Genomic DNA, 27,760 nt, shown 5'->3' on the forward strand with positions numbered 1-27,760 from the left:
GCAGGCCTTACACGCCCCAAGTCAGGGTGCACTATATCTCAGGTGTGGGCATATCTGCATAAGCAGATATGCACCTACAATATTTTAGTCTATTCTTAATATTGTAAGTGCCAGGGAAGCCTTAGAGAGTACATGCACTGGAAACTCGACAACACAAGTTCCCCAGCACCATGATGGCTTTGCTCAACCCAGGAGAGTTACGTACCAAACAACTCCTCTTAATAAACCCACACTGATGCCAGTGTTGGATTTATTAAAACATGTACTCAGAGGGCACCTCAGGTTTGCCCCATGCAAAACTACAAACCCTTGTGTGGTCTCGGACTGGCTTTAGGCAGCCTGCTACCCCCAGCCATGTTTCTGGTCCCCTGGGTCGAGAGCCCTAGATCTCTGAGGCCAGAAACAAAGACCATCATGGGCGGAGGTGTCACATCTCCTTCCCCAGGCAGGTACAGTGCTAGAGGGGGAAGCTTCAAAGGTCTTGCTGCCTTTGTAATGCAAGCCCAGTCCCTGCGCTAGCTGCAGATGGCAGCCCCCAGTCAAACCCCAACTTTGGTGGTAGACGCTGCATGAAAACTAAGTTAGAATAGGAGTTGTGCCCTCCTTCGCCAACTCCACCCCTCTGGTCCTGGGAAAAGAGGCACATATTTCAGTGCCCACCATCTTAAAGATGGTAAGACTTATCCAATCAGGGCTAGGACAATGCCCCCTTCCCACAGGAGAGTGGCATAACCGAGGGTGTAGAAACCCCAGGTAAGGAACCCATTGGTCCCTACCTGTCACTCCCCTGTAACACCTCTAAATCTAGTATTTAGATGGGAACCCTAGACCCTGAAGTCAGATTACTGATGACCTACGAAGCCTGGATGCCAAAAAGCAGCAACAGCAAGAAAGAAGGACCAGTAACTGACTCGGCACCAGCCCTGCCAGCCTGTTTGCAGCCTTCCACCCCAGCTACAAAAGTCAACTCATCCTACAGGCCCAGCGACCTCCAAAATCTGGGAGGGCTGCCTGCCTTCAATAGAGATCAAGAACTCCTGTGGAGAGTGGACCTGTCCAGAAGGAACCAGCTTAAAAGAATATGAGCTCCGCCCTGAGGAACAGTGAAACCACCCACCGGCCCCACTCCGCACCAGACATACATGGTCAGAGTCCAAGTGGACCACCTGTCCTGCGAAGGTCCCACGGAGATTCTGAGCAAGAGTCCATCGTGGGATGACCCCTGCCGGACTCCACATCAACACCTGCAGCTTCTACACGACAACCCTTCTAACCGAAACCTGCTCCGGTAAGCCTTTACCAATGTCTAAGGACACCCTTGCATCAGAAGCCCCTGGGCCTTGGGTAGTTCGACCAACGGAGACCCTACGTCCCCCAGCATCATTACTTTACTGGGCAGCTGTTGGTTTTCTTTGTCCAGCCTCCTGATCAGAGCTTGCAGCTTTTTTCCAAAACCAATCTCCTCCATTGATTTGCATTGGGCGCCAGATACTGTGTTGGCACGCTGCACCCGGCTGCCCTTGGTCCACTGAGTGTGTAAGTTTGGTACTGCCCTGTGGCCCCCAGTGCTTGTCTAAACCCCCATAGACTGACCCGACACTGATTTTACTCATCTATTAACAGCGTCTCTTCGAGCCCCAGCCTCCATTGGTTAAAATTGGGCCCTCGATTCCGAATTTGGCCTCTGTACCCAGCCACCTCTGTGCCGCTGGTAGTGCAGTCTTGATGCCAACTTGAACCTTGCCTGGTGTTGGCCACAGACCCCGAAGACTGGACTTGGAAGTCCTGTACTTGCAAAACTGCACTCTTGTTTTCCTCCCAGAGGTTAACATTGCTGAACTGAAAAATCGAACTAAGCATTTCAAGTGAAAAGCATTTTTTATTGAAAAACATACTCACCTTTTAAAGTAAATGCTGGTCTTAAAATGAATTTAGAAAGAAGCTTATTTTTCTAAAATTGATGTGGATCTCCTTTTTGAGTGATGTGTCATTTATTAATCACTGTGTGTATAACAAATGTCTTACACTCCTCTGTGTTAGGCCTAAGGCTACTGGCCCACTCTACCACAAATAGAGCACTTTGGGTTTACATTGAGCCATGCACACTTCTGGGGGAATCTCAGGACTCTTGACATGATATAACCAATTATTGGTATGTCACACAAAGAGCCAGCTTCCTACAATCTTTGAAAAGGAGATAAAATGCACCTTAGCCTTCCCTAACTGGAATGATGAGTTGCATGTATTTAATTAACTTTCTCCAGAAAGTAAGTTGCAAGGATGTTGCATCTGGCGTCAGATGCTGTTAGACCTGCTTGAGAAGCGGAAAGCTTCATAAATTAATTTACAATTTAAAAAAAATATTTTACTGAATTGGCTGAATTTTTGGTCTTCGTACTAAGAAAAGCTATCCTCGTTTTCAAAATAGCATAATGGCATTTTTTAACGTATCCTTGTAGACTTTTTTTTTTACTTGCTCTGTTGTAGTATTTTCTCGGACTTCTCTCCTTTCTCTTACATTCTTTTTTTCAAATTAGTAGCTATTTAGTGAACCAAGGAACAAGCTTGCATGCAACTATTTTTCTGAATTCTCTTTTGGAGTATTTGCTCTAAAGAGTTTTCTATCCAGTCTTCGAATGTAGAGTGTATTTGGTCCATGTCTCCTCTTAAAGTGGGAGCAGAGCTGGAAAGGAGACAGACCTAATTGTCTTCGTCTAGTTTAGTTTCGACAAAACCTAGGTTGCTAGGTACGAGTACTTTTCACTCCACTTAAATTGTGATAAAAAGCGATCATGTAATGGTCCAACCAACAAAGAAGGAGAGGGGTGTTTGCCCTTAACTGAGATATGTTTGAAAATATAGGGTCAAGGAGGTTGTGTGGGCTGCATCACTCTCTGCATGAGATGAATTGCCCCTAAATCCTGAGTTAAATTATTTGCATTTGAGCATCTAGTTTTTTCAAAATGGAGATTAAGATCTCCCAGTACTAAATAATTCAACTCCTACATACACTGTTTAGTTGGCGTATCAGGTAGTGCTTATATAAACTGAGCTCTGGCACCCCGTGGCCAATATCTGAGAATTCCTGACACCGTAAAAGCATGGGAAAGTTCAATTGCGAAAGTCAGATTTTCGCAATCAGGCAGAGGTAAAGTTAAAAATTGGGTATTTAGCTCTTTCTTGAGAATAATTGCTACCCCACCCCCAACTTGGTTTGGCGATCGGCCTGAATAATAGTGAACTCCTGTGGTAGAGTGATCATGATATCTGGCATGGAATCATCTTTGGACCAGGTTTCTGTAAGAAATAACAAGTCTGGCTTAGTCTCTTAAAAAAAAGCGAAAAGCTCCAGTTTATGTCTGGGGAGCGATCTACCTGCAGTTTACAAGATAAAAGCTCCCCTTTTAAAGGTTGTCCACCTCAAATAATAGCTTGTTATTATGTATCATATTATCTGAGTAGCCTAGATTCTTGTTACATGCTTAACATTTGAAAGGAATATTGCATTTTCTTGTTGCACCTATCCAAAGACGGGCAACAGACACCTTTCCTTTCCTAAAACAAGTGTTATCACCCTAGAGGAGGGATGCGTTGCTGGTTGAAAAACATACATTTGGAGTATTGTAAAAGAGCAAGACCAGTTACACATTGAGCACTATCAAGCACCCACATGGCTGCAAAACTAATTATAAAATAAATCCTTGTGGTTTTACATCAGGGCTCTTAACTATGATTATAGTCGAACGGCTTGAAAGCTAGAGACAAATAAATCAGGGGAGCTGTCAAAGTGTATGATATTCACATAGCACTTGTAGCCGGGTAAGAACAGTTCACTGGACTGATTAATAGGATTTAAAAACTTTAAGTATACCTTCTTTACTAAATCAAATTGATTCTGTCAGATTTTTACGTGGAGAAATGTAGTCTAGTGAAATAAATCGCTATTTTTATTACCTGTAATCTAAGTTTCTAATTCTAACTTCACCATTTGATCAAGAAAATATTCTGGATAAATTCCTAAAACGCCATGTGCCTTAGACTGTAAACATTTCCAATAAATTGCAAATGTATGAAATGTAAATGCCTCCAGCATGCCCCTTTGTATTACAATATATTTTTTATAAATATTAGATAGACGCACAAGTTACTACTTGTGTAACGATATCTGTAAGAGACATTAGTTAGTGATAGATTCCTTACCTTAGAATAACCCCAGGCGTCAGACTGGATCCGGAAACTTTTGCGTAGCAGTACCCTTGCGCGTCGGTAGGCGTCGTCTGCGGCTCCGCGTCCGTCGTCGGCGTCGTGGGCGCCGTGATGACGTCGTCGGAGTACTTAGACGCCGCCTCCGGGTGCTGACGTCAGTTCTTAGACACAGCTTTTCCGCGCCAGAAACGCAGAGCTATGCCAAAAACCAACACTGGTGCCATGAAACTAGGGCCCTGAAAGGGGATGACCTTAACCCTAGATATCGGTTCGCAGAACGGGGAGGATGGGTGGGTCGGTAAGGAATCTATCACTAACTAATGTCTCTTACAGATATATCGTTACACAAGTCGTAACTTGTGCATCTGAAAGAGACACGTTAGTGATAGATTCCTTACCTTAGAATAGATACCCCAGCAATACCAACCCCGGTGGTGGGTCTGCGAACCAATAATCACACCAGAAAGTCCTGGAGGACGGAACGGCCAAAGAAGCCATCCCTCCGGACTGGACTGTCCAGGCAATAATGTCGTGCAAACGTGTGCAGCGAGGCCCACGTAGCCGCCTGGCAAATGTCCTGCAAGGGCACACCTCGGCCCAAAGCAGTTGTAGTCGCCGTGGCTCGAGTGGAATGAGCCCTCAGCCCCACAGGGGGTTCCTTCTTAGCCAAGGAGTAACACGCCTGGATACACAAGATGATCCACCGCGAGATGGTCCGCTTGTGCACAGCTTTCCCCTTCTTAGCGCCCACGTAACCAACAAAGAGTTGGTCATCCACCCGGAACTGGCGTGTGCGATCCAAATAAAAAGAGAGCGCACGTTTTTGGTCCAGACGGTGGAGCCTCTCTTCCTCTCTCGAGGGATGCGGAGGTGGAAAGAAGGTGGGCAGGGTGATAGATTGCCCAATGTGGAAGGACGTGACTACCTTGGGAAGGAAGGAGGGCCTTGTCCGTAACACAACCTTGTCCGGATGGACTGAAAGGAAGGGAGGTTTACAAGATAGAGCCTGGAGCTCACTCACTCTCCTGGCAGAGGTGATAGCTACCAGGAAGGCAGTCTTCAAAGTAAGAGGGCGGAGAGGACAGTTGTGGAGTGGCTCGAAGGGAGCGCACATCAGAAATGTAAGAACCAAGTTCAAGTCCCACTGAGGCATCACAAAGGGCACAGGAGGGTACGTATGCGTGATGCCTTTCAGGAATCGATTAACGATAGGGGACTTGAACAAAGAAGGTTGGTCAGGTAGCCTCAAAAAGGCTGAAAGAGCAGAAAGGTAGCCCTTGATAGTGCCCAGAGCAGAGCCCTGCTGGGCAAGAGAGAGAAGAAAGAGAAGAACCTCAGAAAGAGGGGCATTGAGGGGATCCACAGCCTTTGCTGTGCACCATGCCACAAATCTGTTCCACCTACAGGCGTATACCGACTTTGTGGAGGGACGCCTGGCTGCCAGAATGATGTTACAAACTTCAGGAGGCAAGTCAAATGGCCTCAACTGTCGCCGCTCAATCTCCAAGCATGGAGGTGGAGACTGGACAGGTTCGGGTGGAGGACCGTCCCCTGCTGCTGCGACAGAAGGTCCTCCTGAAGAGGCAGACGAACCGGGGGATCGACTGACATACTGAGTAGCTCGGGATACCAGTACCTTCGTGTCCAGTCCGGAGCCACAAGGATGACTTGTGCCCGGTCGCGCCTGATCTTCTTCAGCACTCTGGGTAGAAGTGGTATAGGCGGAAAGGCGTACAACAGACCACAACTCCACTTGCGACGAAAAGCGCCTCCGATCGAGCCTTGGAAATTCCAGGTGCAGAACTGATGACATTGCGCGTTCTCTTTGTGGCGAATAGATCTAACCAAGGCTCTCCCCACTGCAGAAAGAGGCCTTGCGCCACGTACGAGTTCAGACGCCATTCGTGATCCATCATGCACCGGCGGCTGAGTTCGTCCGCCCTGGAGTTCATAGAACCTGCCAGGTGTTAAACCACCAGAGTCACGCCCTGATGTTCCAGCCATTGCCAGAGGCGCAGAGCCTCCTGGCAGAGGGTCCACGACTCCACCCCGCCCTGTTTGTTGCCGTACCACATGGCGGTGGTGTTGTCCGTGAACACCTGCACTACACTCCCCCGGACAGAGGGGAGGAATGCCTTCAGTGCTAGAAGAATCGCCCGCAGCTCCAAAAGGTTGATATGGAGCCGGGACTCCGCCGGAGACCAGAGGCCTCTGATCTCCGCCTCTCCCATGTGGCCTCCCCAGCCCTGGAGGGACGCGTACATCACAACTACGTGCTCCGGTTGGGGAAGGGAGAGGGATCTGCCGCTGACCCAATCGCGGTCCGTGAGCCACCACTGCAGCTGTCTCGCAGTGCCCTCCGAGATCAGGACATGGTCGGACAGGTTGCCCTGATGCTGGGCCCACTGAAACTTCAGGTCCCACTGCAGAGCCCGCATCCGCCACCGGGCGTGATGCACCAGAAGGATGCAGGAAGCCATCAGCCCCAGAAGCCGCAGCGTCAACCTGACCAAAATCCGGGATAAAGGCTAGAAAATTGGAATCAGAGCCTGTTTATCCCGAACCCGCTGCTCGGGTGGGTAAACCCGAAACTGCGCCGAGTTGAGAACCGCTCCGATGAAAAGGAGCTTCTGAGAGGGGCACAGGTGTGACTTCGGCACATTGATGGAGAACCCCAGCTAGTGCAAGAGGTCTGCAGTTGTCTGGAGGTGGCTGACGACTGTCTGGGGCGAGCCCGCCTTCAACAACCAGTCGTCGAGGTAGGGGAAGACTGAGACCCCTAACAGGCGCAGATGAGCTGCGACCACCGCCATCACCTTCGTGAACATCCGTGGGGCGCTGGTAAGACCGAAGGGGAGCACGGTAAACTGAAAGTGCTCGTGGCCTACCGTGAACCGCAGGTAGCGCCGGTGGGCCGGCAGGACGGGGATGTGGAAATAGGCGTCCTGCAAGTCCAACGCTACCATCCAGTCTCCTGGGTCCAGGGCACCTAAGACCTGAGCCAGAGTCAGCATCTTGAACTTCTCCTTCTGGAGGAAGCCGTTGACGTTCCGTAGGTCCAAGATAGGGCGTAGGCCCCCTTTGCCCTTCTTGGGTACCAGAAAGTAGTGGGAGTAGCAACCACGTCCTACTTCTGGCCCAGGAACGCGCTTGATGGCCCCCTTGGCCAAGAGGGCCGAAACTTCCTCCTGCAGAAGCCGCAAGTGATCCCCCGATACGCGGTGGTATTGCGGTGGCATGGCTTGAGGGGTCGTATCGAAGGGGAGGGAGTAGCCCCTCCGGACGATCTGCAGCACCCTCCTGTCCGAAGTGACAGTGTGCCAGTGAGAGTGGTGATGGTGAACCCTGCCCCCCACTGGCGTCACATGGGCCGAGAAGCACGGACTAGGAGGGTTTAGAGGCGGATGCTGCGGGGGAAGGTGTGGACTGGCCTCGCCGTTGTCCCCGACCGCCTCCACGGCGATTTCCGCGGCCGCCACCCGCTGGATGTTAGTCTGTGGCGAGTGGCTGGCAGCACGTGTGGGGGCACCGCTTCCTTGGCCACGAAATGAGCGAAAGGCACCCATTTGCTGGCGCGGGCCGAGAGGCCCAAGGACTTGGCCGTAGCCCTGGAGTCCTCAAAGCGCTCAAGCGCATGGTCTGCCTTGTCGCCAAAAAGGCGACGGCCATCGAACAGCATGTCCATCAGAGTGTTTTGGACATCTGCCGAAAAGTTGGCGGACCTCAGCCAGGCGTGACGTCTCACCGCCACCGTCGTTGCCATCGCTCTGCCTAGCGAGTCGGTGGTATCCAGCCCACACCGGATAGAATATTTGGCTGCATCTCGGCCCTCCACAAGGGCTTGGCCGAGTTTGGCCCGTACCTCCAATGGACACTCTGGCAGCACTTCCGGAACCGTCTCCCACAGAGAGTGGGTGTAGCGGCCCAAGAGGCATGCAGTGTTGGAAGACCGCAGCCCTAAACTAAGGGAGGAGAATATTTTCTTTCCATAATTCTCATACCTCTTGGATTCCCTGTCCGGCGGAGCCGACGGGAATGCGGTCTGGGAATTGGAGGCCTGGATGACCAGACTCTCAGGGGTGGGGTGGGTGGACAGGAAACATGGGTCGCCCGGGGCCGGGCGGTGGCGTCTGGCCACGTTCCTATCTACAGGCGAACCCGTAGCGGGCCTGGACCAAGTGCCCAAAAGAACGTCCGTCAAGGCCTCATTAAAGGGCAGCAGAGGCTCGGCCGAGCTTGACTGCGGTTTAAGGACCTCAGTGAGGAGGTTAGTCCTCATGGCCGCGACGGGGAGCTCAAGGCCCAAGGCCTTGGCAGCCCTTGTCAACACCACACTATACGTTGCCCCCTCCTCCGAAGCCACGGTAGGAGGGGAGACAAAACCAGTGTCTGGAGAGGTGTCCAGGCCACTGGCCTCCCCAAGGTCTCCTGCCCAGTCCTCATGAGACTGACACTCCTTGGTCAGAGGGTCCTCAGACCCCCCCCAATCCTCCTCATCACCCATCTCCTGATACTCAGGGTTGTCAATCAATGGGGCCTGTTCGTAGAAGTGAAAATCTCCATACGGCGTTGAAAGTGGCGCCCAGCGGCGCCGTTCCGACGCCGGAACAGGAGCAAGGGAGGCATTGGGGACGGCGCCGCCCGAGGACGGCGCCGGGGGTGAGACAAGACGGACCGACGCCGGGGGGGGTCATAAGGTCCACCAGTGACGATCCAGAGACCGAAGAAGGTCCAGTGGGGTCCCGGGACACCGGGCCCGAAGGCGCCGGCGGCGCCGGGACTGCTTGACCTTGCGGCGCCGGGCCCGAAGGCGCCGGCGGTGTCGGGACCATGGGGCCCTGCGGCGCCAGCGGCGTCGGGGCCGGAGCCCCTGACCCGCTAGGGGCCCCAGACGGGTCCGCTGGGCCCGAAGGCGCTGCGGAGCCCGTCTGAGGAGAAAGGGACCTCATGGCCATGAGGAAGCGCTCGATCTCCTCCGGCGTCGCGTCTCGCCCAGGGACCGGAGGGTGTGGGGCGGGTCGCGACACCCGCGACTCCGAAGGAGTCGTGTGGGCGGTGTCACTCGAACCCCCGGCCGCATCGCGCGAGCGTCGGGGGGGAGTCAGAAGAGCAATGACGCCTCTTCGACTTCTTGTGCTTCTTACCTGACGAAGACTTCGACCCGGAGGAGTGGTGCCGACTCCCGGAGCTGTGGTGGCTCCGTCCCCGCGACCTGTCCCCGCGACCTGTCCCTCGACCTCCCGTGGGACCGGGACCTCGCGCGGGGCTGACTGCCGGAGTTCGAGTCGCCTGCGGGACCGCTCCCGCCTGGCTTTCAAAGAGAGGGCCCGGCAGTCGGAGCAGGCCTTGTCGTTGTGGTCGACGCCTAGACAAGTTAGGCACAGGTGGTGAGGATCCGTGACCGACATCGTGCGGTCGCAATCCTCCCAGTGCTTGAAACCAGGCATCCCTACGGCACCGATCGGAGTCGCAAGACTTCGAGAAAGGATCAAAAATGATCTCAAAAAGTTAGTCAAAAATTGATTTGGGTTACTGCTTTTTCAAGATCTGCGCTGGCCGGCGCGGAAAAAAGAAGAACTGACGTCAGCACGCGGAGGCGGCGTCTAAGTACTCCGACGACATTATCACGGCGCCCACGACGCCGACGACGGACACGGAGCCGCAGACGACGCCTACCAACGCGCAAGGGTATTGCTGCGCAAAAGTTTCCGGATCCAGTCTGACCCGGGGATATTCTAAGGTAAGGAATCTATCACTAACGTGTCTCTTTCAGATAGACAAAGAGCAGACAGACAGACAGACAGACAGATAGATAGATAGATAGATAGATAGATAGATAGATAGATAGATAGATAGATAGATAGATAGATAGAGACCTCATGTTAGTGATGTTTCTGGTGCAATTAAAAAGTTCTATGCAAAGTCTTCCCATTTCTTTAAAACTACGTTCGCTCTTTAGCAAATGCCCAAAAAGAAAAATTGTGGTCCAAATCCCAGACCTTGGTCTTATAAAAAAGACACTTTCAGATAGCTTTTGTAGAACACCAAAGAAACAAAAGCAGCTACACACATATCGGATTTGCTGACATAGTAAGAAGAAATGATCAATGTACCTGTGTCTGTTTGCACGCTCTGCAGTACGCCATGGCAGAAAACCTTGTACTCCTGGAGGTAATGGCTCTGGAGCATAACGTTCTTTATAAGACACAGACTTTCTTTCCGACGCCAAGTTTTTTTTAGATGGAAACCCTATAATGGATTAGGAAGAGGAAGAAATATGTCATGAAGCTGGCAAAAGAGATAACTCTCCGGAGGCATGTTTATTGCATTCATTTTCAAACTCATGTTTAATCAGTTCAGACTACTAGAGACTACAAAAACCCACTAGGTAATAGTAACTGGAGCTTTTTGCTTTCTTCAGGCCTTTATTGTTTTCCATATTAGAATTCTGTTTGTTTAATTTGTTGTTTTTTTTAAAATTATGTTAATATGGTATTTTGAATTTGCAGTACAGGCCTGCATAGCTTCTGGGAAAGATAATTGAATTATAATACAGACATGCACGGCGGACGCATTAGTGGCATACCCAGAGAAGCCCAGCCTTATTTACCGGAGTTGTGGTGTCTCCCAGGCTGGCAGGCCACAATCTGAGTGTCCAAAAAGAGGTATCTGAGCCAAATAAGAGGACCTCAGTCTTTACACCATTCAGTTTCCTGCAGTTCAGACTAATCCACTCATACAAAGATTAAAACGATTTGTTGTCTCTTCAATGTTGCTGGATACTGCTGGATACTGACAACACAAGTTGGGTGTCGTCAGCGTACGAGACCAATGAGAAACTACATTGCCTGATGATTTTGGCCAAAGGGGAGACAGACATTTTGAACAACGTAGGGCTAAGGAGAAAGCCCTGTGGCACCCCAAAAGGGAGCAAAAACTGTCCTGAGGCGAAGGCCCCGGCTTCAACTAATTGGACTCTGCCCTCCCCCCAGCATCTAAAATAGATCTCAGTTCTTCAGTGGCCATAATCAAGGCTGTTTCTGTACTATGCCCCTCCCGGAAACCGTACTGAGATGGATCCATAAGGTCCTCGGAGGAGATAAAGGTTGAAAGTTGCATATTTAATATTGTCTACAGTACTTTTGCCGGGAAGGGTACTCTTGAGATGGGTCTATAGCTGGTAGGCTCATCAGGGTCCAGATGCCCAATGCACAACTTCTGGAAAGCTCGGCAAGTCGATGCACTAGCAAATGTCCAGGAGTTCCGGTCCCACGTCTCTTGTGATAGCTACAGGTCTCAGCTTCGCTGGGGACTCGTGTCAGCCTTTGAGATGTCTGGAAGTCCGTGTCCTGTGTCGCAGATTCTTCGGGATCCGGCGGGAGCCTTGAAAATGCAGACCGGCAAGATGCTTCTTTGGTGCCTGTTTGAACAGGGGAGTCACTCCTTGACCCCAAGGGAGATTTCTTTCATCTTCCAGTCGATATGGAATGTCGAAGGTCCAAGATTTATGTTTCAGAGTTTCGTCCAGGGTAATCTAAAGTCCTTGTGACTGGGTTCCTATACTTATACCAAGTTTAGGGGTTGGACTAACTCTAGGGTCCCACCTATGGGAGGACCTGGGGAGGGGGTGGTTACACCCCTTCCCCTTAGTCCAGTTTTGCGCTGGGCCTGAGTGCCCCAGCAACCGGTTTGAACTGGGAAATGCATGGGACACCTTGTGTGCCCCAGGCAGCGTCTGAAAAGCATTTACTGAATGCAACCCACCCTGCCCCAATACACTAAAGCCTGTCTGGGGAGGTGCTGGCACCTCCCTTGCCAGGAAACCTATTGTACAGGCCTCCCCTGCCGGAGTTTCGTCCAGCAGCAGGAGGTCAGACTCGTGTCTGTGGCAGCAGCATCCATTTTGTGATGCAGAGTGTACATGTCTTCTCCCTCTAGAAGGGTGGAAAGCTACCCCCGCCACCAGAACTGGCAGGGGGAAGTATTCCAAAGTGTTTGACACCAAACATGACATATTTTGATAAAGCCATTCCAAAGTTAGCATTAACCGCGAGGATTATAATGCACTTAACAGTATATGGTATGGCTATATCATAGAACAGCTATAAGGAAGGGATTCCGAAAGCTGCAGAGGGGCTCAGCTCACGTTAGGGCACCCTCTCACATAAAACCAAGCACTCTGCCTTCAGGATTGCCAAGGCCTGCCATAGGAGTGACTTATAGGTTTATATGTGTCTAAATATATAGGTAGATATAGGTATACCATATCTAAGTAAGGGGTTCTTACACCACCTTACCCAGGCTGCACGTGCAGGCCTGTAGTGCCATTTTGGAAGGCTTCCCGGGGGTGGCATAATAAATACATGCTTCAGCCCCTGGTAGGCCTCTGGGGTACCTATGCCTTTGGTACCTAAGATACCATATACTAGGGACTCACAAGGGTAACCCAGTAAACAATCTGGAGTGTACCTAATGTACAGGTAACTAATTTAGAGAGAGAACAGATTGGCTGTGGCTCTGCTTATCAGGACCACAGCCTGACTAAAGTCGATAAACCAGTGAAAAACAGCAGAACGTGGGGGTAACCATAGGAAGCAGATCCTACTCTCCTACACCCCCCCCCCCCCCCCTAATGCAGGGACATTAACCGCATCGCTGCGGCGGCTTTTCCCGCTGTGTGCGGCAATTTTTAAAAAAGCTGCGTTAGATGACGAGCTGAGCTCGTCATCCGCACACGACCACCGTGGCTGATGACGAGCTGAGCTCGTCATCAGCAGCGAAGGGGTTAAACTAACCTTGACCAGTTAAGTCTTCATGTTCTAAGTGGAAATATCTGGAGAGTCCATCTGCATTGACATGGTTACTCCCAGGTCCCTGTAGGAAAATGAACCACCTCAAAAGTTTGGGGTTTTCACCCTGTATCTGTTTTAGCCATAAGAGGGGCTTATGGTCTGTCTGAACTGTGAAGTGAGTGCCAAACAAGTATGGCCTCAGCTCCTTCAGAGCCCAAACCAAAGGCGTCCCTCTCAATAGCTTACAAACGTTTCTCTCTAGGGGTCAGCCTTCTGCTGATAAAAGCTACTGGCTGGTCCTGACCTTCATCATTCAATTGTGACATCACAGCCCCTACCCCAACTCAGATGCATCTGTTTGGACAAATAATTCTTTGGAGTAGTTAGGACTTTGCAGAATTGGTGCACTGCACATGGCCTGCTTCAGGTTATCAAATGCCTTTTGACAGCTGACTGTCCACGGAACTTTCTTAGGCATTCTTTTAGAAGTTAAGTCATTCAGGTGTGTCACAATGGATCGATACCCCTTGACAAATCTTCCATAATACCCAGTCAGGCTCAAGAAAGCTCTGACCTGAGTCTGGGTGGTTGGAGCAACCCAGTCCATTATGGTCTGGATTTTGCTCTGCAGTGGTTGAACCTGGCTTCCACCTACAAGGTGGCCCAGGTACACAACCTGATTCCGCCCTATCTGGCACTCAGTCGCCTTGATAGTTAGGCCTGCCTTCTGCAGGGCCTCAAAAAAAAAATTCAGGTGGATCAGGTGATCTTCCCAGGTGGAGCTAAAGACAGCAATTTCATCAAGATAAGCTGCACTGTAGTCTTCCAGGCCTGTTAAGACTTTATTCACCAACCTTTCATAGCTGGCAGGTGCATTTTCCAGACCAAAGGGCATTACAACAAATTGATAATGTTCCCTAGGAGTCGAAAATGCTGTTTTTACCTTGGCCTCCTCAGCTAGTCTGATCTGCCAGTAGCCAGCTGTCAGAACAGACGTGCTCAGAAATTTGGCAGATGCCAACATATCTATGAGCTCATCTGCTCTAGGAATTGGATGGGCATCAGTCCTGGTGACTGCATTGAGACCACTGTAGTCTACACAAAACCTCATCTCTCTCTTACCACCCTGGGTGTGAGGTTTGGGTACTAGGACTACTGGACTAGTCCAAGGGCTATCTGAAGGTTCAATCACTCCCAGATCCAAAATTTTCTGGACTTCTGTCCTGAAACAGTCCCTGACATGATCAGGTTGCCTGTAAATCTTACTAGTAACAGGCAGACTGTCCCCAGTGTCCACTTCATGAGTGCACCAGGTAGTCTGACTTGGAGTCAGCGAAAACATATGCCTGAACTGTTGGAGAACTTGTCTGCAATCAGTTTGCTGCTGATCAGTGAGGCTGCCTGCCAAGGCGACTCCATCAACTGATCCATCATCAGGGTTCTGAGAGAGCAAGTCTGGGAGAGGGTCACTCTCTTCCTCCTGTCCTTCATCAGTAGCCATGAGCAAGCCGATGTCTGCCCTATCAACATATGGTTTCTATCTGTTGACATGAAGCCCCCTAGGGGGGCTCCTGGGAGTTCCAAGATCTACCAAATAGGTGACCTCTCCCTTCTGTTCAACTATAGTGTGGGGCCCACTCCACTTGTCTTGGAGAGCTGCTGGGGCAACAGGCTCCAACACCCACACTTTCTGTCCTGGCCGGTAAACAGTCAGTACAGCCTTTTGGTCATGCCAGGCTTTCTGTAGTTCCTGGCTAGCCTCAAGGTTTTTAGTTGCCTGTTTCATGTACTCAGCCATCCGGGAGCGGAGACCAAATACATAGTCCACAATATCCTGTTTAGGGGGTTTGAGAGGTAACTCCCATCCCTCCATCACCAGACAAAGTGGTCCTCTGACAGGGTGCCCAAACAGAAGTTCAAATGGGCTGGAGCCAACCACCTTCTGTGGAACCTCCCTGTATACAAACAAAAGGCAGGGTAGAAGGATATCCCATCTCCGCCTGAGCTTTTCTGGGAGACCCTTAATCATACCCTTTAAGGTTTTGTTGAACCTTTCAACTAAACCATTGCACTGTGGATGATAGGGTGTGGTGAACTTGTAGTTAACTTCACATTCATTCCACATTGCTGTCAAGTAGCTAGGCATAAAGTTTGCACCTCTGTCAGATACTACCTCCTTAGGGAAACCCACTCTTGAGAAAACTCCCAAGAGGGCTCTTACCACAACAGGTGCTGTAGTGGTCCTAAGGGGAATTGCCTCTGGGTACCTAGTGGCATGATCCACTACTACTAGGATAAACCTAATCCCCAGATGCAGTTTGGGGATCCATTGGTCCAACAATGTCAATCCCTACTCTTTCAAAGGGAACACCCACCACAGGTAGTAGTATTAGGGGGGTGGGGGGGGGGGCTTTGTAGTGCCACCTGCCTTACCACTGGCTTGACAGGTTACACAAGAGCGACAAAACTCCTTGGTGCCTTCAGACAAGTGGGGCCAGTGAAAGTGAGGGACATTTCTGTCCCAAGTCTTGTTCTGGCCTAGGTGTCCTGCTAGGGGAATATCATGGGCTAGTGTCAATAGGAAGCCCCTGAATGCCAAAGGTATGACCAACCTCCTGGCTGCACCAGGCTTGGGGTCTTTACTCTCTGAATACAGAAGTCCATCATCCCAGTAAATCGTATGGGTGCCACTAGCATTCCCAGCAGCCTCAGCAGCAGCTTGGTGTCTGAGGAGTTCAAGAGAAGGGCAGCTCAATTGCGCCTGACTCAGATCTGCCCTGGAAGGGCCCCCTGTCCCTAAGAACTCAACCTGATCAGGCTCAAGCTCCTCTGGGACAGTTACTTCTTCAGGCTCACAATCAGCTTCCTCAGAAGGCTGATCCTCACTCTGAGTCAGGGGGAAGGTACTGCCTTAACTTTACTGCTCCTTTTCTTGGTAGGCAACTGGTCCATTATTCCAGAATCCAGTGCCTGTCCAGTGTTAGACTTTCTGACATGTGACCTAGTCACAGCAAACAAATGTGCAGGAATTCCAAGCAATGCTGCATGGGTCCATAACTGCACTTCAGACCAGGCTGAAGTCTCCAAATCATTGCCAAGCAAGCATTCTACAGCGAGGTCTTCACTGATCACAACCTTCTTAAGGCAAGTTACCCCTCCCCAGGAGAAACCAACAACTGCCATGGCATAGGTAGTCCTGACATTGCTGGCGTTGATCACTTGGTAAGTGTCACCAAGGATGACTTGTCCCGGGTTCACAAAGTCTGGTGTCACCATTGTGACACTTGCCCCTGTGTCCCTGTAGGCCTCAGCCTTTTTCTCATTAATTAAAGGTGTTTGTCTGTACATGCCCAGATTACTGGGACTCACAGAGGAGGTCATATCCATGCCTCCATCACAGACCAAAACAGCTTTAGTTGGCACTCTGACTAGGCCAAAGTCCATCTCAGATCCCAGGGTTAACCTACTACACCCTTCTGCTGGGAAACACCACTTGTAGCTGAACTAGGAGGAACAGTTGCCTTAGGGGCAATGGTGGCTGGAGCGGTCTCCTTTTTGGTGCAATCACTAGTCCAGTGACTATTATTCTTACAAACTTTGCACCACGGTTTCTTTGGGCCTTCTTTCTTTTTGGATTGGGGACCCCCACCATTAGAAGCTTTTTGGGGACTTCTGGTCTTTTGCTTTCTCCCCACCCTTTTGGTCTTGCTTCTTCTGATCACCACCTTGGTTCTGTACCTTCTGCTTCACTCTGGTTCTGACCCATTTGTCTGTCTTCTTTACCAATTCTTGGGGAGAGGTCAGGTCAGAGTCTACCAGGTGCTGACGCAACAGCTGGTTTTGACAGTTATTAAGAATTTGTTCTCCCATGATCAGATTATATAATCATGTATAGTCACACACTTTACTGCCCAGTAACCAGCCCTCCAGAGCCTTAGTAGCACAATCTACAAAGTCAACCCAGTCCTGAGTCTGTGCCTTCTGGGTGTCTCTGAACTGTATCCTGTACTGTTCAGTGGTTAAGACAAACCAATCGATCAGGGCACTCTTCAGGACCTTGTAATCATCAGCATCCTCTTCTCTTACAGTGAGGAGCTTATCTCTACCTTTGTCTGCATAGGAGAGCCACAAGATCATTGCCCACTGCTCCTGGGGTACCTGCTGTACTTTGCAGGCCCTCTCCAGTGCAATCATCCATTTGTGGATGTCATCCCCATTCTGATAGGGAGGGACAATCTTGTTTAAGTTTCTATGGTCATAAGACCTATCCCTACCACTAGGGAAGTTGCTGCCACCATGGGACTCTAGCCCCATATTTTTCCTCTCTCTTTCAAGAGCTAGGGTCTCCTTTTCTAAGGCTACTTCTTGTCTCCTTATTCTAAGCTGGGCTTCTCTCATCCTACCATTATGTTCCCTCTTCTCAAGCGAGTTACCCCTCCTATGAGCAGAGGCAGAAGACCCTACAGATGTACCATAATGATTAGACTCCTGGGTAGGAGACCTTTCTCTTCTAGGTACAACACCAATTCTACCTGGTGGGACAAAGAGAGGGCCTCTTTGGCCTTCTTCATCTCCAGGCAGATCTGGATTCCCCAGGTTTAGATCTCTGACATCAACCTGGTCTACATCATCATCAGAGTCCTGGTGCGGTAACTCACCAGAGTTCTCTTCTTCTGATGTACCCACCACACTGCCTACCTTTTCAGGATCTGATGCTTTCTTAAAGTCATCAAGCATTAACACCTCTATAAGGCGTTGGGTATTGGGATTCTGTCCTGGCTTCAATTTTCTCATGGCACACAAAGTCCTTAACTCTTGAGAAGGAAATGTGTCATACTTAGATGTCTGTTCTTGACTGGCATCTGGAACAGACCCACTGGGTCCCTCCTTTGAAGACATGACTAGTGAGGTGTGGTGTGTGCACCTACCCACACTATTTGGTTTCCAACTAAACCTCTCTGAGTTGTGGTGAGGGTGGGCTAGGCCCTTAAAACACACAACTCTAAGTTCAGTAGAACACACTGTATTATAAGCTTGTATTATAGGTACCTATGGTACCTTTAGTGGATTTTCAAATGATATTCTCAAGATTATCTAGTAAAATAATGCAATATGGAATCCCACACCCTGCACACAAATGTGAGAAGTTGGCCTGGCATATGATGTCCAATGTTCTAGTGGGCACCTTGCACCAGTCCAAACGACCCTTATTGATGGTAGGTTTAGATGACCTTTATAGAAAGCTATCCTAGTGGTAGCTGTGGAGAGCAGCCTTCAGGCTAAGTCTTGAAGGAATGTAAAGCAGCTTGTTTTACCAATCTATAATCTCTTGAATGATCAAATGAAAGAGCACCATACCAGGTATATATATATAAAATATATGTATTTATTCTAAACACAACCACTCTAGTCTCTTTATGAGGCTAGAGGCAAAAGTACAATACAAGAACTTAAATAGCACACAGTAAATTAGCACAGTATACGTTTTGCCCTAAGGGGCCTCACAAATCATATACTAAGAAAGTGGTATAAGAAACACGCGAGGGATAGAAGTTAGGCCTAGGGCCTGTAGAACCGCTGGGGCAACCAGGAACCACCCATGGTAGGGAAACAGGAGATCCACAGGGGACGCTTGCAGTGTCTAAACACAGCCGCGAATCACCATTGACTTCTATGACGAAAGTTAAAGTTACAAAGTTAAAGTTTAAGGACACTTAGGAGTGGACTACGGTAAAACCCTTTCAGTACGGAAGTGGTGTGGAGCAGCGGCAAGGGCGACTGACTCCGGAACCGGAGGGCTGCCGGTTCGATCCCCAGTGCCTGCAGCAGATCAGCCCAGCGCCATGTGACTCTGGGCAATAGCTAGCTTAATCTTCCCGATGGCCTTCAGCGCCTTGACAGGTAATTGTTCGCGCTTTACAAATACTAGACATTTCCATTTACTGGACACTTCAAGAGTCGAGACCCAAGGGAGCACCGAAATACTCATGTTACCTCACCCAGTAAAGCCGGTGCATAGGTGTCTTTTCGTGCAGGTTTCGTCGTTGATTCCAATGGAGAGCTGCAAAAAAGTGCTGCAGGCATCCAGGAGAAGAGTGTCCGGATGGATCCGAGATCTGAAGAACCTGAAAGCAGAGGGGACAGAGTCTGGGTCACTAGCCGGAAACCAGGATGGCGACAAGAAGATGCCCGACGATGTCGGGTGCTTAAAGGTGAAGTAGGTGAAACTTGACTCTTCAGCCACGAGGTCCAGGAGGCGTCGACGACAACCAGGATCTGGATTCGAACTGTCCCACGTCGGATGTCAAGTGCTGGAGCATCGGTATACGGATTTGACCCAACAAGCCTTAGCAACAGCAAACCACGCAAAATGACAAGATTGGCTTCGGTGCAGATCAGCAAGGGCTGAGGGACTCACCCTTTGGAGGGGAGTCAAGGCACGTATGGAGCAACTAGGAAAACCCAAGAAACAAAGTAGATTTCTTTGTGGGGACCCACTAGCCAATGGACTAGGGATCGCGACGGCGCTTCGAGCTGGAATGTTGAAATCGGGCCCACGGAATACTCGTGGAGTGTAGGCCCACAATCTTCAATGCAAAAGGTGCTCAGGGCTTGGACTACAAGTAGCCCAATGCACAACTTAGGGAAAGCTTGGGAAGTCAATGCACTAGCAAATGTGCAGGATGTCCATTAGTTCCGGTCCCTCGTCTGTTGTGATAGCTACAGGTCTCCGCTTCGCTGGACACTCGTGTCAGCCTCGGAGATGTCTGTAAGTCCATGTCCTGTGTCGCAGATTCTTCGAAGTCCAGCGGGAGCCTCGAAGATGCTTCTTTGGTGCCTGTTTGAACAGGGGAGTCACTCCATGACCCCAAGGGAGATTTCTTCCATCTTCCAGTCGATATGGAATGTCGAAGGTCCAAGATTTATGTTTCAGAGTTTCGCCCAGGGTAATCTAAAGTCCTAGTGAATGGGTTCCTATACTTATACCAAGTTTAGGAGTTGGACTAACTCCAGGGTCCCTCCTATGGGAGGACCTGGGGAGGGGGTTGTTACACCCCTTCCCCTTTGTCCAGTTTCACGCCAGAGCTGGGGCTGAGTGCCCCAGGAACCGGTTTGAACTGGGAAATGCATGGGACACCTTGTGTGCCCCAGGCAGTGTCTGAAAAGCATTCACTGAATGCAACCCACCCTGCCCCAATACACTAAAGCCTGTCTGGGGAGGTACTGGCACCTCCCTGGACAGGAAACCTATTGTACAGGCCTCCCCTGCCGGAGTTTCGTCCAGCAGCAGGAGGTCAGACTTGTGTCTGTGGCAGCAGCATCCATTTTGTAATGCTGAGTCTCTTTTAAACTTCTACCGGGTTTACCAGTGTGTACATGTCTTCTCCCTCTAGAAGGGTGGAATGCTACCCCTGCCGCCAGAACTGGCGGGGGTAGTTTTCCAAAGTGTTTGACACCAAACACGACATGTTTTGATAAAGCCTTTCCAAAGTTATCATTAACCGCGAGGATTAAAATGTACTTGGAGTATATGTATGGCTACATCATACAACAGCTATAAGGAAGGGATTCTGAAAGCTGCAGAGGGGCTCAGCTCATGCTAGGGCACCCTCTCACACAAAACCATACACTCTGTAAGGCTTACACCACCTTACCCAGGCTGCAACTGCAGACCTGTGTTGCCATTTTGGAAGGCTTCCCAGGGGTGGCATAGCACATGCTTCAGCCCCTGGTAGGCCTCTGGGGTACCTATGCCCTTGGTACCTAAGGCACCATATACTAGGAACTCACAAGGGTAACCCTGTAACCAATCTGGAGTGTACCTACTGTACAGGTAACCAATTTAGAGGGAGAACAGCTAGGCTGTAGTCCTGATTAGCAGGGCCACAGCCAGACTAAAGTCGATAAACCAGTGAAAACACAGCAAAAAGTGGGGGTAACCATAGGAAGCAGATCCTACTCTCCTACACCTGGTGACTCACGAGGCCCTTCGGGGATTGTCCAACTCTTCAAGGCCCAACAGCGAGGGCCGGGGTCAGTGGACTTCAGGAGGCCCCCGATGGGAGAGAGCGCCTCCTCAGTAGCTGCCGATGTCGCCGGGAATGCGGCAAGGGATTTGCCGCCCTCGAGGCACGCGCAGACCTACGATTGGTGTAGTTCTCGTTCGTGGCTTCGCGTGATTTCAGCCGACCGGTCGGCAGGCGCAGAGCCGTCGCAGTCGATTCCGGGCACTTCTCCCGTCCCGTGTTCCCCCCAAAGGTGCCCCCACAGCGTGCAGAGTCCCAGGCGCACAAGGGGGACTGTCGTGGGAAGCTTGTAAGGAGGGGGCTTCAATGATGCTCCAGTCCCGCCCTCTGGCTACGACACCAGGGCTGCAAGATTTTTTGGAGGGTTGGTTGATACTCACAGAGAACATTATAGCCTTATGATCTGACTTCTGCTTCTAACTCTAAAACCCACTTTCAAGACCACGAGTGAAAACAAACTAGTATGCTGATCCAACTTTGATACAACCTCTTGTAGCATCTGTCAACACAAAATAGTTTTATAACTTTCTCAATTGTCAGACTCTCAATAATAACTCTCAACAATGGGTCATCTGCTACAATACAACATACTCTGGATGAGAGCGAATTGCAAGCCATGAGTTCCACTTATCAACCCCAAATTGAGATCAGTAGTGTTGATAAGCTTAATGTAAATACTCTATACAAATTCAACCAATTTCCACCATCTCCTTCTCCTCAAATACGCCTTCTGAGACCTCAGATCGTGTCATCTCAGAAACTTCACCGTGCAGTGGCAAACTGTAACTCAGTCCTTTGTTATGTTATGTTATGTTATTGAATTCTTTTTTAGCGCATGACTCACCCAGGGGCATCTCAGCGCTGTACCAATAGAAATCCGGCAGACAAGAGCAGAACGTGTTATACCATGACCAGGTTAGAATAAGAATGTTTTTAATTGTTTCCTGAAAATCAAGTAGGTACTGGATTGCCGCAGAGCTATCGGTAAAGAATTCCCAAATTTAGGGGCGATGTAGGAAAAGGCTCTGCCACCTATACAGGTTAGCCTAATCCGTGGAATCTTCAGGAGAGCTAGATCATTAGATCGTAGGTTTCGTTCATGCACTTGTTTAAAAAGTTTATTATGGAGGTATGCTGGTCCTTTGAGGGGGATTGAATTTGTTTGGAGCCCTTTGCAAGAAGTAGTTTTACTCAGTCTCAAGTATCCTACAGAATTAACAATCACCTTCAGCTTTGCCAAGAAGAAAAGAATGTACACAAGCAGATTGATCCAATTTGTTCTTCAAATGAACACCTCGTTTTCCTAACTTGTTTGGAAATTTTGCCTTTGGTATTTTCAACTCAATGAAGCCTATCTTCAGGTTTTTTCTAAAAATGGTTTCACTAACATTGCAATTGAGAACCCTCATTCTCCTTACTCTGGGGAGATCTACAACTAAGACAAAAAAAGATCCGTGATTAGTGGATCAAGGAAACTAGCTAGTTGAAATAGGGGTCTACTGAATGAGTAAGACGCACCTTGGCTACAGGGAAAAGAGAATTCTTTTCTTGAGTCCCTTCATTCACCAAAGGTTTCCCCTAGGTGACATGCTTCATCACTGGGGCCATCCCAAGCATCTATTGCTTGGGGCGTGCTGCGACTTGTGAAAGTTACGTAGGAGCACTTTTATTTTAGTGACTATGTGTCCTAACTAGTGAGCTTAATAATGTATTCCAGCTCCTAGTTGATAAAGATAAAAAGGGGTTAATGAAAAGGAAACAATAATTATTATGTAATTGTAGTCCCTAATTATTATGTCAACCTGTTTCGAGGTGTCCCCTAAACCTCTTCTTCAGGACCGCATGGGGACCAGCCCCATGTGTACCATTCAGTGCAAAACCTGTAATAAAGTGAAAGAAAAATGGCGTGCACCTATTGTGTGAGCACTGATATAAATTACATAAGGTTTCCTCTGAACACGTGGTATCTAATGGAGGGATAAAAACAGACAGGTTAATGTATGCTGCCTGCCCAACACTCTCGTAGGCAGGTAAAACAGAATGTTTTAAAGGATCAAAATAATCCAAAGGTGATTTGTGTGCTCTTGACTGTAACATAAAATGAGTGCTTAAATCCTGTGCGGTTAAATAACTCACAATCTGGTGTCTCTATAGTGAGAAAGCATATATTAAAAGGATAAAAAACACTTGTGAAGGAACTAACATAACAAACATCACATATAAAAAATAATTACGTATTGCCGTATAAACCTACTTATTTACTGGCAAATTATAAGCCTCAAGGTCTGGAGGAGCCTGAAGTAACCCTAGGAGAAACTAAAGGTAGGCGTTCTTGAGTCGGCAAATGCCGGAGGTTACCCACATGGAAGGTGCATCATTCAAAATGTAGACTGAGCTGACGGCAAAAGGGATCCTAAAAGAGGGGGGGGGGGGGGGGGAGGAAAAATCTTTCTTGACTCGGCTGGCCTCTGTCAATGTGACTTACTCGTTCCCTTAGGCAGACCGCATCTTAGCATGTCTGGGGGCCGGCAGTTCTTAAAAAAGTAAACCAGGAAACTGCCAGGTCACGTACGCGGGAATGAAGACTATACCTTGTACTCGGGTAAAGGACGACGGGGGCCATCTTGGGTGTCCTAGTTAGCAAAATATGCATGTGTATCGCATATCAGGCACATAGGAGGTTAAGATCAAGCCTCCCATTGTCTCACCCACTGAAAAAGATCCCCAGAAGGTGGCCCTGCATTATACATTAACTGTATCAGCCCACTTATACAGCATGGCAGAACAATTTCAAACACAGGAGACGCAGGTAAGGATAAGTTACTTACCTGTAATCGTAGTTCTCTGCCAGGGGTATCCTCATCAAAGACATAAGCACATGACTATTCCCGCCCAAGGGCGGGACCCCGGAAACATATAACAATATGAGGAACCATTTATGTAGAGATATATATATATAAAAACACACAATGCAGCCTTCCATAGCAATGATGAGCAATATTGTAAGAAATTCCCTTGCATATAAATACATTCCAATAAAGCAGGGAGAAAGAAAGCATCTAAAAACTGCTTTAATATACAGCAGAAATCACAATCTTGCAAGGAAGAATGAAAAAAACATTGTCAGCACATAGGCTGCATTGCAGAAACTTCAGTGTAGTAAGCTGAAAAGCCGACCCACAGAAACACACAGAATAAACTGGCACCGTGCCCTCAAGGCATCCATGACCCCTAGCTTTCCATCATGCCTCAGGGGTGACAGTTAGGTCAGTTTTTTCTTTGCGGAGACCCGCAGACCATTTTACAAAGAGATGATATGTATCTTGTTCGACAGCCGGGGGAGGCGGGTGAGTTGCTTATGACTTTGATGAGGATACCCCTGGAAGAGAACTAGAATTACAGGTAAGTAACTTATCCTTCTCTTCGAGGGGATCCTCATCAATAGTCATAAGCACATGAATAGAACAGCACGCCCATCCCCTCATCCTGCGGGCAAGTAACCAGAGTAGAATCAAGGTACAAAGTAACCATAAGGCTTATAAAGACTCCAATAACATTAGCATTGGAACAGATTCCTCAAGGAGGCCTGGCCTACTTGGGTATCCGCCCTAGAATCAGATTTCAGACAGTAATGCCTGGTAAACGTATTGACCGATTTCCAAGTTGCAGCCTTGTAAATCTCGGCCATCGGTACATTGTGTAAGAATGCAACCGTAGCAGCCTTGCCCCTAGTAGAGTGAGCTTTAGGGGAGGCAAACAGAGGCTTGTTCGCTATTTCGTAGGACAACTTTATACAAGACACTATCCATCGTGAAATGGATCTTTTAGAAGCCGGAAAGCCTATTCTAACAGAGCTGTAGTTTACAAACAATTGATCAGCTTTTCTAATGGATTTTGTTCCCTCCAATTAGAATTTGAGAACCCTCTTGAGGTCTAACGAATAAAAAGACCTTTCCGCTGGTGTAGCAGGATTGGGAAAGTTGGTGTCCGATTTCCATGTAAATCAGACACCAACTTGGGCAGCAAGGAAGGGTGAGTTTGCATAACCACCCTATTGTGATGGAAAACCGTATACTGTTCCTTACAACAGAGTTCTTGTATTTCACTTACTCTGCGTGCTGATGTAATCGCAACTAGAAAAGCTACTTTCCATGTAAGGTGTTGTAATATGGCCTTATGAATGGGTTCAAAGGGGGGACCCATCAATTTGGACAAGACTAGATTCAACTCCCAAGGCACAGAAGGAGGTCGAACAGGAGGATAAACCTTCTCCAACCCCTGTAGGAAATCCTTGACCACCTGAAGTTGAAAGAAAGAAGCCTGGTAATCTGATTTACGATATGCCGTGATGGCCGCCAAATGCACTTTTATGGATGTATACTTCAAACTAGATTTGGCCAAGTGGAGCAGATACGGCAAGATTACCTCTTCTTGCCCGTTAATTGGACTCCAACCATTACGGATATACCACAATTAAAACCTTTTCCATTTAAGAGAGTATGAGGTCCTTATGGATGGTCTCTTTGACTCCCTCAAAATGTCCATGCATTCCTGAGGGAGGTTCAAATGTCCGTACTGCAGGACTTCAGGATCCATGCTGCCAAGCTGAGCGAGAGAAGGCTGGGGTGCAAAATCTTCCCTCCCATTTTGGTGAGAAGGTCCGGCCTGCACAGGAGTCCCCGATGCGAGCGAACCAAGAGATGCAACAGTTCCGGATTCTGCCATTTGGCGAGGCCAATACGGTGCTATAAGGATCATCGTCATTCTGGATCGGATAAGGTTGGCCAAAACCTTCTGAATGAGAGGGAGGGGCGGAAAGGTGTATGCAAAAGTCCCTGACCAGTCTATCAAAAGAGCATTCCCCCTCGTTCCTGGTCGGTAAATCCTGGATGGGAAGGCACAGCATTTTCTGTTTTGATCGTCTGCAAAGAGGTCGATGAAGGCATGACCCCATTGATGAAAAATGTCCGCCACCACTTCGTCGTTGAGCACCCAGTCTTCTTGCTCCTCGAAGTGACGACTGAGGTCATGTGCTCGCCCGTTCTGGTCTCCTTGTAGATGTACTGCCGTGATTGATAGGTTCCTGGCTAGCAGCCAGTGCCAGATCACCTGGGATTCGAGAGACAGAGGGCGAGAGCGTGTTCCACCTTGTTTGTTCAGGTAATACATGGTGGTTGTATTGTCCATTTGTATTACGATCGATTCGGACTGAATCGACGGTTGTAAAGCCTTGAGGGCTAAATGAACCGTCCGCAGTTCTAGCATGTTGATATGATAGGTCTGCTCTCTGCTGGTCCATCTGCCCTGAGTTTGCAGTTGACCCAGATGCGCTCCCCATCCCTTAAGGGACGCATCCGTGATCACGGTTTGTTTTGGCAGAGGTCGATGGAATGGGACTCCCACCAGAAGGTTCTGTGGCCGCAGCCCCAGAGAATGGACATCTTCGCTGTGGGAGAGAGGAGAATCCGGTTGTTCCACTGACCTGAGGATTGGTCGCATTTGTGCTCCAGATCTTGTTGCAAGTGTCCCATCCTCAATCTGGCGTAGGTATGAGAAAAATGCAAGAGGCCATCGACCCCAGCAGAGAAGCCACTTGTCCTACCGATTGCTGATGAGCTTGGAGGATGATGTTGCTTTTATCTCTCATTGATAACAATCTCTCCTCCGAAGGAAACACTTTTCCGAGGTCGGAGCTTAAGGTGGCGCCCAGATAGTGGAGCGATTGAGTAGGTTTCAGAACTGATTTGTGTACGCTATCATGCAGGCCTAAACGTTGAAGGAGATCCAGGCAGATGTGAAGGTGTTCCTTTACCATGTGGGGAGATGATGTATTCAACAGAAAGTCATCCAGGTACAGATACACGAACAGACCTTGACAATGTAATGCTGTTGCTACTACTGCCATGAATTTCATGAACACCCTCGGGGCAGACTTTAGGCCGAAGGGTAAGACCGTGAACTGGTAATGTTTCGTGCCCACCATGAATCACAGGAACTTGTGATGCCGTGGTGTGATTGGAATGTGAAAGTACGCATCTTGGAGATCCACCAAACACATCCAATCGCCTTTTCTCACATGTGGAAATATTTGATGGAGCACCAGCATTCGAAACTTTTCCTTTTTGATTAACTTGTTCAGAGAACTTAGATCTAGAATTGGTCTGAACTTGTTCGGCTGGTCTTTTTTCTGAACAAGGAAGTATCTTGATTACACTCCCTTTCCTCTCTGTGCAGGAGAGACCTCTTCTATTGCTAATTTCTTGAAAAGGGTCGACACTTCCTGACGCAGGAGTTCTAGATGTAGATGACAGGATTTTACCAAAGGAATGTCTCTTGGGGACGCGCAAAAGCGTAGTGCGTACCCATTTTTCAGTATATTTAGTACCCACTGGTCTTTGGTGATGTTGCGCCACCCTTGAATGTAGTTTGAGATACTTCCTCCCACTGGAGTGTGCAAAGGTGCTAGAGGAAGCAGAAACTCAGTGCTTCCCTTGAGTTTTTGTTGCCGAAGAGGACTGCTGTTGGAGTCCTCCTCTTCCACTCCAGGAACGATGGCCTTGAAACTAGGACGTGTTCTGCTTGTTTTGCAACCATTGAGGGGTTTGAACCCTATGTTGGTAATTTTACCAATTGTAGGGCCTGTGTCGATGTTTCAACTCCTTTTTCTTCTCCAGGCCCACAGCCTTTAAGGTGTCCAACTCGGCTTTCATTCTGGCCATTTCCTCATCTGTGTGT

General features: G+C 49.0%; 1 protein-coding gene across 1 annotated transcript in view; it reads right to left on the minus strand.

The window, feature by feature from the left end:
• CEP78 (centrosomal protein 78) overlaps positions 1-27,760 on the minus strand; it is a 479,433-nt gene that overhangs the window by 261,659 nt on the left and 190,014 nt on the right. Inside the window, exon 10 of the mRNA XM_086961339.1 lies at positions 10,320-10,455. Coding sequence (XP_086817465.1) covers positions 10,320-10,455 — 136 coding nt within the window. The remainder of the gene's footprint in view (positions 1-10,319; positions 10,456-27,760) is intronic.

This window comes from Lissotriton vulgaris, chromosome 3_1 (assembly GCF_964263255.1).
Source record: "Lissotriton vulgaris chromosome 3_1, aLisVul1.2, whole genome shotgun sequence".
In the NCBI taxonomy this organism is placed as follows: domain Eukaryota; kingdom Metazoa; phylum Chordata; class Amphibia; order Caudata; family Salamandridae; genus Lissotriton; species Lissotriton vulgaris.